This window comes from Sciurus vulgaris (genome assembly GCF_902686455.1).
Source record: "Sciurus vulgaris genome assembly, chromosome: 9".
Lineage (NCBI taxonomy): Eukaryota > Metazoa > Chordata > Mammalia > Rodentia > Sciuridae > Sciurus > Sciurus vulgaris.
Window position 1 is genome coordinate 24,970,776 of NC_136469.1, and position 13,783 is coordinate 24,984,558.

Sequence of the window (13,783 nt, forward strand, 5' to 3'; positions counted from 1 at the left end):
GGAAAAGTTTATTTAGGGGCTCATGGTTTTAGAGGTCTCAGTCCACAGAAATCTGGCTCCATTCCTTGGGGCTGGAGGTGAGGCTGAACATCATAGTGGAAGAGTGGGGTGGAGAGAAGTGGCTCATATGATGATCGGAAAGAGGTGGGAGGGAGGGGGAGAGAGAGAGAGAGAGAGAGAGAGAGAGAGAGAGAGAGAGAGAGAGAGAGAGAGAGAGAGAAAGAGAGAGAGAGAGAGAGAGAAAGAGAGAGAGAGAAAGAGAGAGAGAGAGAGAGAGAGAGAGAGAGAGAGAGAGAGAGAGAGAGATTTCACGTGCCAGATACAAAATATATTTCCCAAAGCCACACTCCCAATGCCCCACCTCTCTAGGCACACCCTACCCTTCAGTTTCCAGTTGATCTCATTAGGGGGATTAATTTCCTGATTGGGTTAAGGCTCTCATAATCCAATTATTTCCCCTCTAAACTTTCTCGCATTTTCTCACACATAAACTTTTGGAGGACACCTCTCATCCAAACCACAACAAAATGGAACCAGAATCACATGCACACTGACCAAGTTAAATGGGAATAAACATCTTTATTCTTGGTAATGTACTACATTCATGGACCTGCAGGTCTCTAGAAGTTATACAAACAACAATTTCAGTCATGTCTTTTCATTTGAAAGACACATTACAGAAGGGTCCTAAGATTGAGGATTTTCTTGAATTTTTAAAATTAACATGGATAAGTCAGGTTATGTACTGCCAGCTAAAAGTATAAAATATACTTTTATATAGCAAACTGAACATTACTTTTCAACATAATCATCTTTCTTGTATAATCTGTTTAACTATTTTGGAAAGTTTCCCTGGAATTTTAGTAAATATTATCTTGCATTTATTCAGTGTGAAAGATTTCCTTAAGCTTGCAATTATTTTCTCATCAGAAACAATTACATTTTGATTCTATTATATCACTATTTCCTGTGGAGTAATGGGTAACACGATTAACTGCAATTTTTACAGTTTATGTTATGGATAATAGTTGATCTTTCTAAGCATTTAGGATATATTTCATTTTCAAGGATTTAGATGTTTTAGGCTAAATTTGTAGTACTGTAACACAAAAATCCAATAAAAACATAGTTGTAGTCAGTTTCATTTAACTCTATATTATTTGTAACATGTTCCTACTATAGGAATGAAGTCTCAAGTGACATGATAAATTTCTTCCTGCTTTGATGTTGAGTCAAATGCTGCTTTCAGTTTCTTTTTTTTGATTATCTGGAGATCTGAAATAAAATAAATTATTAAATTAACTTTTATATCAGGATAGAAAGCAAAAAAACACTTTGAAAGATATTTTGTTTTTTATAATTTTCAGATGTAAAGATTAAAAATGCTTAAATTACATAATATTTAAAAGTGAACGTGTGATTTTTTTTAAAAGCAGTGTTTCAGTATTAGCTTATAAGTGCCAGATGCAGCTATTCTTCTTGTGACTAGAAAATAAGATTATACTTATTATCTTGCACAAAGTGGGTACTTGATAGAAATCTTTTATCAGTTTGTTGTACCTGGTGAGTTCTTCCAAATGTTCTGAGTTTTGAGCCATGTTTTCTGTTGCGGATCCTCTAGACACTCCTAAAGAAAGAAAAAAAACCCATAAATTTCATGGTTTATCATGAATGCAGTTTAGAGAATTTGTGAGGTTGAATCTGGGAATGGAAGATATTTTGCTATCCCTTTATGGGGTAACAATTGTTATTGCCTGTGTGATGAGTGTGCATGGACCATCAGGGCAGATTGTGTTGTCCAAAGATGACACAACAGTACCCAACAGTACCTCTCATTCCACAGGTTCCTCTACAGTATGACTTTGTCAATCCCCCAACAAGCAGAATATCATCTTTCCTCTTGAACTTTTTTTTTTTTTTTTTTTTTTTTGCGGTGCTGGGGATTGAACCCAGGGCCTTGTGCTTGCAAGGCAAGCACTCTACCGACTGAGCTATCTCCCCAGCCCTGTTTCCTTTTGAACTTGGATTACCCTCAGGGCTTTTGTAGTCAATAGAATATGGAGGAAGCCACCATGAACATGACTCCCAAGTCTAGGCCAGACAGCCTACAGCTGGTTGTCTTAGAATGCTTGCAACTGGAGGAAGCAAGACACCATGGAAGAAGTCCTCCTACTCTGAGACTGCCAAGCTGGAGTGGCATGTAAGGATGCTTAAGTAGAGTCCCAGCTGAGCCGAGCCTTCCAGCCATCCCAACCATGGCTCCAGTCTGCGAGCCAACCAGTCTTGGACCATTTGAAACAGCCCACCTGTCAGTTGAGCACCACTTAGTCAGTCAACACCCAACCAAGCCAGGCCTGAATTCTTAACCCACAGAATTCTTACCCCCCTCCCCGAGTTGGTGGGGATTCGACCCTGGGTCCCTGCACATGCTAGGCAACCACTCTACAAGGTGAACTATTTGCTCACTTCCCACAGAATTCTGGTGATATAATAAAGTAGCAAATGGACTGGTCACCTTGAAACTGAAAAGTCTATCTTTTGGGGATAAGATACTTGATAAAATAATACTCAGAAGAACTATAAGTTTAGAGAGCAATATAAAGTACACAAATAATGAAGTCAAGCCTATATATGTGTATGTATATATGTGTATATGTGTCATATTTATATGACTTGTTAATTTGTTTCTTAACTTTGGCATCTGCTCTTTTGCTCTTTACTTGAAACCACAGAAACTAATCTAATAAGATACTCAACCCCTGCTCATGATGCCCCAGTTTTCAGGTACCCCCTTATTTCCTATATTCTTTTTGTAATATAGGAACTGAAATATTTGGTCTATTATCAGCAACATACTCCATATCATCTCTGTTTTCCAAATATCCATTTACTTTCCTTATCTAACAGAAATTTGACACTTCTCCAAAAATACTACCAGCCCAGATATACTTTTTGCTTTTGTTTTTCTGTCTTCTTGCTACTGACCTGGAGATGGGCAGATATCCTTATATTTGCCCCATCCTTTTCCTGTTCTAAAACACGTCATCAGATCATAAAATCAACCACTTACGCTAATTGTGATCTATCTACAATTGGAATAATTCTCAGTTGACTTTATCACTGGCTTATTGTCACTTTACTAACTACTTTCTTAATTTAGTAATTTCAATGTGCATGTGGAGTATTCCACCTTGGTTCTCAATTCCTTCCACTCCTAGTCTTTGAGCTCTTATGCGTCATGCTACTTCGGCCCTTAATTCCCCTCGTCACACTTAGACCTTGTCATTAGCAGTAAATGGAATCTTGGTTTCCTGCATCAACTACATAGCTTCCATCTTTTATCTCTCTAGATCACTCTCTTTGGAACCCCAACCCCAGTAACCCTTTTATCTTATTGGGACTGCCAATCCTATCAACTTTTCATTGTTCCTCCAAATTGTGACATCTTCTCTCCCTTCATACAATTTAAACTTCATGGTCACTCCCTTGCATATACTTTGACTTATTTACCTTTTTCTCGTTTTGTAATGCTCACTTGACCAACCTATAACCTAGTTAAATCCAATTGTCTGCTTGTTCCTTTCCTGCACCTACGGATTCATGTGGCTGGAGCAAATATGCAACCAGGAAGAGAAACCTCACTTTAACTTCATGGGCACAAACATTAGGTGGGCTCTTCATACTTGCAATCATCCTATTGAATATCCCTGTTCATTTATTCTTCTACTCCCTTAGATGATTGTTTAACTATTTTCTGAAATCTCCAGCTCTCCATCTGCATCTTTATTCTCAGACAATGATTTGTTTTCCTGTTTCATTAAGGAAATAAAAGATGGTAGGAAAAAAGTTTTACAAGTTCTGTGACAAGTGCTACTCCCAGGCCTGCTTCTGTTTTGCATACTCTCCAGTTACCAGGTTTTCATCTGAGGTCATGTCCTTACTTCTTTCACTACATCTCATCCCCTCTTGTCCACACAAAGCATGGCTCCAGTAATTCCTTCTACTTCCTACTTGAAAGGTGCTTTTTTGCTCCCTTGTATATCTTTTCCATCAGCAAATAAATAGTTAATCAAGGCCATGTGAATGAGTTCTCACCCATGGGTGTGGACACAGTGAAATGAACTGCACCTGGGTCCAGCATTAGACATTGCATTCCATCCTCCTTGAACTTCCCCTTTTCCTCTATCTTGGATGTAGAACTATTTCTCTATCATTCAGCTTCTACCATGCAGACAAAGACAGCACCTTAAGGCAGTGGTTCTCAACTGAGGGTGATTTTGCATCCCCCTAAAAAAATGGGGCAATGTCTGGGGACATTTTTTATTGTTAAAACTAGTAGAGAAAAGTGCTGTGGTATCTAATGGTCAGGGACATTTCTCAATATCCAACAGTGCATGTGATAATGGAGTCCTTGATAACAAAGGAAGGTCCAACCCATTTTGATAAGGTTGAGAAACCCTGCTCTAGGGATGGTAGAGCAATAACAGACCCCTACCCTCCATGACTATGAGGCTATCTCACACATGTAGAATATTCACTTCAGGATTATGGGAGAAATACTTCCATATTCTTAAGCTATTATCACTTGGGGGCTCTCTGTAATAGGAGCTTACCCTTCATATTGTCCAATATGTTCTATCATTCTTTTAGATAAAGAACTAGCTTGAACTTTTCAGATTAATATTTCCCCTTGCATCACAATATAAAGAACCATCTTACATAATGCCCATTTTATAGTACTTAATATTTTGAACTCGGCACTCCATCTGGCTTGGCAGGATGTAACAGTGTCTCTTAAGTCTTTCTTGGATATTCTAAGTTTGAAATTATGTCTGGTTGGTCTCAAATAATTGTCTTCCAGATGCTGAGAAAGGTGATTTTTATTGCAGAGTACTTCCCAAGTAGAGTCTCTGAGAATAATAGTTATATACACTACTATCTTTCTCTTCCCCTTGGGCCACCCCTTCTAATGTAATAAAAACAGTTATGGGTTGTCCATGATAGAAAAATTTAGCAATGGTTAATTTACATGTTTAAATTTTTCTTTCAGATTTTCTGATATATGCATTTGTTTGCAGGAAAAGAAAACTCCTGAGATTTGAAAGTCAACATTCTTCCAATTTGAAAATAAGGAGTCTGACTGTCATTTAAACAATAATTGCAATAAGGTGAGGACTGATGGATGTTGACTCTTGGTTCCATCTTTGCAAAAGCACTCTTTTAGATTCCTAATTTAGTTTTACTGCTGTGGATCTGACTTAGGGTATGATTTGAGATGTTCAGTTTATGAAATTTCAAGGAAGCGAGAAGGCTGAGACCCAAATGAGAGAGGCTAATAAAAACCAATACAAAGTCGAAGTATGATATTTGCTTATACTGTCCACCATTTCAATAGAAATGGGCACTTCTCTATTGTTAAAAGTGAAGACATTCTTGAATGGTAAATTCTTTCAAGTGGGCAACAAAAGGATCTCATTTATACCCTCTCTTATGGCATCCCCACATACTGCAGTAGATAAGCTGGCCATGCTGAATCATAGCAATCCTACTATCTCATCCCTTTATTTGAAAACAATGGAAGGTAATTTTCATTTGGTGCAATATTACATGTTAATGAAATTTTTAAAATGTTATCTGTAGGAGAGTATGAATTGAAATGGAAGAGATACTCCCTGGTAGTTTGGTGAGTGGAAAGGTGAATGAAGTTTTATAATTTTGTCATGCAAAACATTTTTAGTGGCCTTATTCTAGAAAAGGGTAAATAATAACTCATACATAAAGGTTGTGTCAGAGTTTATAGACTAGACCCCTGGTAATGGATTCAACCTTTCCACAACAAATCAAAAGTATTGTTGTATGCTCACATGAATATACAGTAGTCATTACCTTAAATTTAAAACTCACTATAAGCCATGAACACAGAGAGCAGGATATGAAGGCTGTATTGTATCAGTGTGGTCTGCAGAGAATTTCTTCATATGGTTTTTGCCTTGTTGAAATATACGTTGCAGTTCAGAGCTAAAGGGATTACTTTTGAATAGTCATCATGGAGGTTGATTACATGCGTATATCATATTTAGCTGGACCCTGCAGGCTGTTATTCCATTAAATATGCTGGTCTCGCCATTGTCAAAAAGTTGATCACCTAATGTTAAAAGACTGTGCTTTCTGTTGACCTTATCAAAATGACTCAAAAAGATTTTGCTAAAAAATAAAAATCATATTATTTTTTATGAAGCTGATTAAGAATAAATACTGTGTGTGAGAATGCTCACATCTTATGGGTGATCTTAGCATTATGCCATTATCGATGATGAGAGGGTTTTTTGCTTTTGTATTTCAGTGCCATTTTACTTAAAGTCACAGATTCAATTCTAGTAGAAATAGTACTTCTAAAAAAGTCTCAAACTGATTTCTGAAAAAAAGAACAGAAGTCTCTCTCTTGCCCACTGTATAGTTAAGTCATATAAAAGTAACACAGTGGAATGAAGACAGTATATTCATACTAGTACAACTGTACACCTACAATGTCCTAATTTCAGTAGAGTTTTTCAAGGTCATAATTACTGAAGAGAACAGGGTCCTGTTTTGACAAAACAGGTGTCACATTTGATAATCAGAAAATCATGTCCAATAATAAATAAAAATTTAACTGTTTATTTTTTAGACTGTAGTTGTAGAGCTTCACCCATCTGATCACAGTTGAGGAATTTTAATGAGTTAGACATATATCTGGAAACCTTGAGATCGGTTACCAATATCAGACATATTTAATAAGCCTGATTTTTAACCTGTTTTATTATGAATTAACCACAAAGAAGTAATGAAATGAAGATTTATCTTTGAAAGAGATATTGATGAGTTTGGCTTTATTATTTACAATGTTTTTCATTGGAATTGCTGTCGCTTTAGAACAAGGGGTTTTTTTGAGGTTATCTCAGTTGAACAACTAGTCCTTGGATTATGCTCTCAGAAATGGTGATGGATTGGCATAGACTTGTGTGTACTCTTTGGCATGATCTTCCTGGTAACTGCTGGTGAATGAAATGACTGGTCAGGGATACAGGCTGTGATCCTGGAACCCAGCCAGGCACTAATTTTGGTCTCATTAGCACTGCTCTCTAATCAACTGAACTTTTCATCAAGTGGAAGTTTCCTAATATTTCTTGTACTTGCTTGCTTTCAGCCACCCCACTTGATACTCACAATGGAGGAGTGAGGGTCAGTCAGAAGGAAACAGATGGCACGTTCAACTGGGAGTTTGAAGAGACTTTAATGAAAGGACGATTAAGAGATGAAGGCAGGGCTCAGGAACTAATAAGGGATGTGGAGACACCCAGGGACTAGCCGTAGGGGGATGCCATGCCATTATCATGCCTGGTGCTCATGGGTAAGAGGGAGAGGATGGTGCTACTGGATCCTGAGTGAGAGATGAAAGTTCAGAAAAGGAATTATCCAGTAGAATTTAAAGTGGCAATTGTAGAGTGTCACAGTTATCAGAATTAAACTGAAGTGAGGGGCAGAGGAATAATATCCTAACTTTCCACCTTCCTGAGCACTGATATGAGGATTTCCTTGGGGTAACCCAAACCTAGATGGGAAGCAACTGAGGCTGTGATGCAGTACGACGTCCATCTCCTGGGACACAGAGAAGGGAAGGCAGGAGAAGTGCTCGTGTGTGTGTGTGTGTGTGTGTGTGTGTGCACTTGTGTGAGCAAATAGCACATAATAATTACAAAGTAGAAATGCTATCTTCCAGCAAAAATTCAGTCACATGAAGTGTAGTTTAAGTGTCAACATATTTGACGTTAGCATGTGATTTGATATTTCTTTTTACCTTCTCTTTTTTCTGTCCCTTCCTCCTTCCCTCCAGATACCCCTCTCTCCCTCCCATTCTTTCTTCTTTCCTTTTCTCCTTCCCATTTCCTTTTTTTAAAATATTTTTTTAGTTGTTGGTGGACCTTTCTTTTATTCATTTATTTACATGTGTTGCTGAGAATCGAATCCAGTGCCTCACACATGCTAGGCAAGTGCTCTGCCACTAAGCTACAGCCCCAACACCCCCCTTTTCTTTCTTTCATGTTTGTAATATTAGTTTTTCATTCATGACTGTTCTCATCATATAGTTTTATTAAAATTTCATGAACCAAAGCCTGGAATTATAGTTACTCCCATTCTATAAAAAATTTTAATTTTCTTGGTAGTATTTTCCCACTATTTGTTGTTACCAACAAAGCAACACCAAGTTAATCTGTTCTGTTTGTGCTCCAAAATCATGATGTAGTAATTTTTTATCTGATGAGTGTAGTAATCAAGATGAAAACTTTTAAGGCAGGAGGCATCTTTCAGGTTTTGGTAGAATATTTCAAGTATCAAAAAATGACTTGTGCCTCTCATATTACAGGATCTAGCATATGGCAGTTCCCTTTCCAATGGCTAGGTTAATATCTGAAACTTGTTCAAATTTATGTGAGGATTAGAAGTATATTCTTACTCAAAACTATAGGTTCTTTTTTCCTGAAGTACCATTATCCTAAGTAGAAAGGACGTAGACCTGGATTGAGATATCACATTCACATAGAATTATAATGAGTTTCTCTTTCTAGGTATCTGAATTTTTAGTGAAAGTATTAATACTTTCAGTATTAGGTAGTGAATCTATTTAGGTCTATGAATCTATTCAGACACCAAATTAATTTCTTAAGATAAATATGGTGTTGATATATTCATGCAGTTATTTTCATTTTTCCTGTTGTTGCTATGTTACAAATTGTTTTAGTCAGCTTTTTCACTGCTGTGACTAAATGAACTGACCAGCACAATTATAGAGGAGGAAAGCTTTATTTGAGGGCTCATGGTTTCAGGGGTCTTAGTCCATACAAGGCCAGCTCCATTCCTCAGGGTTTGAGGTGAGGCAGAACATCATGGCACAAGAGTGTGGCAGAAGGAAGCAGCTCACATCATCAGAAAGCAGAGAAAGAGAGAGAGACTCCACGCTCCAGATACAAAGTCACACCCCAATTCCAATCTCCTCCAGTCACACCCTACCACTTCAATTAATACCATCAGGGATTAAGTCACTGATTGGCTTAAGACTCTTACAACGCAATCATTTCTCCTCTGAAATTTCCTACATTGTCTCACATGTGAGCTTTTGGGGGACACCTCACATCTAAACCATAACAGAAATCCTGTATTATTTTTCCAGCCAAGATGGACTAATAGAAATTGGATTAGCCACTTATTTGTCTGCCCCATTTAAAAAGAAATACTTGGACAAAATACATCAAACAATGATTTTGAAGACATTGGGTAATAGAAAACAAACATCAGTGATCTCCTAGAGAAATAAAGCAAACATTATGAGCCCTATAATTGCTCCTGCTTCCTTCCTTGAGTAAGTTTCCAGGCCACGGTTCATAGAAGGATAACCCAGGAGAATCCCAATAGACCCCCTGAGTCAAGGGGATGAACCCGAGAGACTGGAGACCAAGGCAACTAGAGTTTGCAGCTGGTGCAACAATGGACTGAAGGTGTTCCTTGCCAGGTTCATATGTCGAAGCCTCACTCCCACTGTGAAGGCATTTGAAGGTGGAGTGCATGGGAGGTGATCCAGGTTCATATGTCGAAGCCTCACTCCCACTGTGAAGGCATTTGAAGGTGGAGTGCATGGGAGGTGATCCAGGTTCATATATCGAAGCCTAACTCCCACTGTGAAGGCATTTGAAGGTGGAGTGCATGGGAGGTGATTAGGTCATGAGAGTGGACACTTCATGAATGGGTTAGTGCCATTGTAAGAACAGACACAGAAGAGAAGATGATATTTCTCTGCATCGTGAAGCTACAGAAATGAGTCCATTTGCAATGGGGAAAGGGCCTCAGCAGAACCAGGTGACCATGTTGGCCGCCGGATCTTAAACTTCCTAACCTCCAGAATTATGAGAAATAAATGTTTATTGTTTAAGCCACATAGTCTAAGGGTACTTGCCTAGGTAACCTAGTAGCCCAAACTGCCTGAGGCAAGTGTACCAGGAAGGAGAGAGGCACAGAGAGTGAGAATTCTGGAGATACGTAGAGGTCAACCTCAAGTACTCAACCAGGTACAAGTCAGAGCATCTATGAAAGTAAACTACTTGAGACCGGAGATAAATACCAAAAGGACAGAGATGTACAGTGCATGGTATCCACAGAAACCTGGGAATACTACCTGTTATCACCAGCCATACTGGAAAACTTCATAGTTCTCAAAGCATTGGGTAGAAGGTCTTGCCTCAGACCTGGCTCTGACCCTGTCCAACAGATTATAAGAGAATGACCTGAAAGTACTGAACTATTTCCAGGTAACTCTATTGACTCTCAGAACAAAGCTCACAAGAATATTTATGGAAATATGAAACTTTCCATCATTACAAAAAATAAAAAATGGTGAGATTTACAATGTCTGTTGTCGTCAATCCAAAATTACAAGACATTCACAGAAAGCATAATGAGAAGAAAAATTACTCAATCAAAACTAACCTAGAACCAACAAAGTTGTTAGAAGGGGGAACAAAGATGTTACTTACTACCATTGCATTTTAGACATTAAGAAACATTAAGTAGAGACATGAATTTTTATAATATTAGTGAGTCTGAAGATAGTAGTAGGAACTACTCAAAGTAAAATGAAGAAAAAATATTTAAAAATGATCAGATTGTGAGCTGTAGGATAGCTTCAAATAGCCTAATAAAACAATCCCCCCTTTTCCTTGGGAATTCATTTCAAGACCTCCAATGGATGCTGTGCAATGTGTTGAGCCCCATTTATACTAAGTGACCACTTGGCAGGTAGCATATACAACATGGATATGCTAGACAAAGGGATGACTCATGTTCTGGCAAAAGAGCTTATCACACAACTCAAAATGATGAAAAAGTTGAACTTAATTTAGTTTTTTATGCAATTTTTGTTTAATATTTTCAGACTGTGGATGACCATAGATAACTGAAACAGCAGAAAGTGAAATTGTGAATAAGGAGGTAACTACTGACTACATGTTATTGGAGTTCTGGAAGGAGATGGAAGGAAAATGGAAAAATATTTTTTAAAAATTACCATTGAAACATTTCCAAAATTTACAGACTCCATGGAGCCACTGATCCAAGAGGGTCAATGACCCCCAAGCTTAATAAACTTAAAGGTACTAAAAGAAAAACAAAACAAAGTCCTGTCAACACCATAATTCTATACCCAACGAAAATATCTTTCAAAAATGAAGTAGAAAATAAAGATTTTTCAGACAGTCAAAAGGTGAAGCAATTCATCAACTGCAGATCTGCATTATAGTAAATGATGAAGTCCTTTGGCAGGGGGAAAAAGATATCAGATGGAAATTCCTATCTATGCACAGGACTGAAGCGTATCAGAAATGGTGAGCACATGAGAAAATATTAAAAGGTTTAAAAATCATTAAATTTTCAAAAATGACATTTGACCACTTAATAATAACATGGTCTAAGAGTCATAATATATGTAAAAGTAAAATGTACCCCAACAATAGTACAAAGGTGGTGAAGGAAGAAATGAAAGTATGTTATGGTAAAATTTTTTTACTATGTGTTAAATGATCCAATGTCACTTGAAGGTAGGCCAAAGAATTGAAAATGGATGCTGATTATTACTTTTGTTTTTGCATTTAGTTTATACTTTTTATTATTTTGGTTTATAAGGAAAAAAACCCTGGGATTTAAAAATCAACCTTCTTCCAATCTGAAAGTGAGAATGTCTGTCTGTAATCTCAAAATTGATTTGAAAATCTGTTCTTCTCATATATTTTCCTGATCTGATGTTGAAGGATGAGTCAATCAGTTCAAATCAAAGACTATTTAACTTTTACTCAAAATGTTTAAATTTCCCTGGTCAAAATGTGTGAAGTATAATACATCTAATATGAAACTAAATTCTATTAGCCAGATTTGGATTTTTTTTTGTTGTTGGTTCTTTTATAAAACAACAGAGTTTGAAAAATACAAAAACCCACGCTTGTGTTCTTTTATAAACAGACTATTTTAGGGTAAAGGGTTAGGTAGGAGATCAAGTTTTTTAAAACTACATTACTGAGTCATGACTGACATTATAGGAGCTACATGTATTAAATTTATACAACCTGATGAGTTTGGAAATAAGTATAAATCTGTGAAATCATCAGTATAATTCACAAAAAACACACCTATCAATTAGATGATATTTTAAATGATGAATCTAGAGAGGGTAAACGTAGTTTTTGTAAAAATTGAATTTTCCAACATATTCTAATATTTCCAAGAAAACATGCAGTAGATCTGCAATATCTTGTGCAAAAATATAACAAGATGAGTGAATGTGTACCTCATCAGCAGCAAGTTATTAGAAATACATCTTTCTTGAGAAATTAAAAAATTCCCCCACCAAAACCAAGAATTCAAACCTTATAGATCTATGACAAGGTATGCTTGCTTTTCAATTTTCATTTTGCTTTTCTATTTAAAGCAATGACAGTGATAAATAAAATTGGAAATAAATACCATTTCTAGGTGATCTATATATGTCTGCTACTCAAAATGTGGTCCAAACCAGTAGCATCATATTACTGGCAATTTGTTAGAAATGCAGAATTTCAGGTCTCACTCCAGACCTAATAAATTGGAATTTTCATTTGGACAGTTTGGGAATCATTATTTTTTATAATCTTCCTCTTATTTGTATTAAAGTATTTAATGTAGGAGCAAACTAGCATACGTGGTAAAGGGAGTAATACAAGTTCCTTATCTTTTGTTCACTGGCAGAATTCAGGTCATAAGTAAAAATTTGTTTCCATGAACTGAGAACATATTTTGTGCTAGGGAATGTAATTAGCACTTAATGAAAGACTCAGTCACTCTGGGCATTAGGTGTTGTTATTCCTGTTGTATAGATGACAACATCAAAGGTTAGAGAGGCTAACTTGCCAAGATGGCGGAGCTGATAACTGCTCACTGGAGATTCAAACCCAGGTTAGATTGGATGTTAAGCCCATTCTCAGAGCTTCTGTGTTTGATTTTACATCAGTGAATTCCGAAGAAGGAACTAAGTCTCTTAAGCAAGTGTATTGTGTGAGGCTTGGCAAGGTTGATTTATTTGACTTTGTGGCAAGAACTGCTGTAGCAAGCCTATTTAGTTCTTAATCATTGCTTGTCTATTTAATTTCTTGTGTTTTAGAGACCATTTCTAATGCAGCAGTTGAAAAAAAGAAAAAAACAGAAGCCCCAGGGATCTCCCTTAAAACCACTCATCTGACATGTTGGCCATGACAACTGAGCTCGGACTAGTGAGACTCCTAATCCAGGTTCCCTTCATGCAAGTTGTTGCCTTTATTCCATTATACTTTGACTGGACCCCTAATGGATTCAGCTTCATAAAGTCAGAAAAAGGGGGAAAGAAAGCAATTTATTCATGTTTTCATTGGAGCTCAGTGCAGACATGAAATTTCTCTAAAAATGCAAATCATTTGGTGCCACACAAGTGAAACTCGGTAGCTCAAGTGCTTAGAGGAAAATGCTTTCCCAGGGCTAATGTTTTTATGCTCAGTGATTGAATAAATCGATCCATTTATTACAACATCTTCCCTTAAGTTTTTTATCCCTAGATGAATGTATCTAAGGGTACTAGAGGACTTTTCTCTATCACTAAGAAATTGATTACACTTGTTAATTTGGTTTTTAATCCTAGGTATATCAAAATAAATACCATAAACAAGTGTAGAAGAAAGCAATATAGATCTGTTCA

At 36.9% G+C, this 13,783-nt stretch overlaps 1 protein-coding gene across 1 annotated transcript in view; it reads right to left on the minus strand.

Annotated features, from left to right (window-relative positions):
* Positions 1-570: 570 nt before the first annotated feature.
* TTC29 (tetratricopeptide repeat domain 29) overlaps positions 571-13,783 on the minus strand; it is a 205,896-nt gene continuing 192,683 nt past the window's right edge. Inside the window, exons 11-12 of the mRNA XM_079154284.1 lie at positions 1,561-1,627; positions 571-1,275 (exon numbers count right to left, since the gene is read on the minus strand). Coding sequence (XP_079010410.1) covers positions 1,233-1,275; positions 1,561-1,627 — 110 coding nt within the window. The 3' untranslated portion in view covers positions 571-1,232. The remainder of the gene's footprint in view (positions 1,276-1,560; positions 1,628-13,783) is intronic.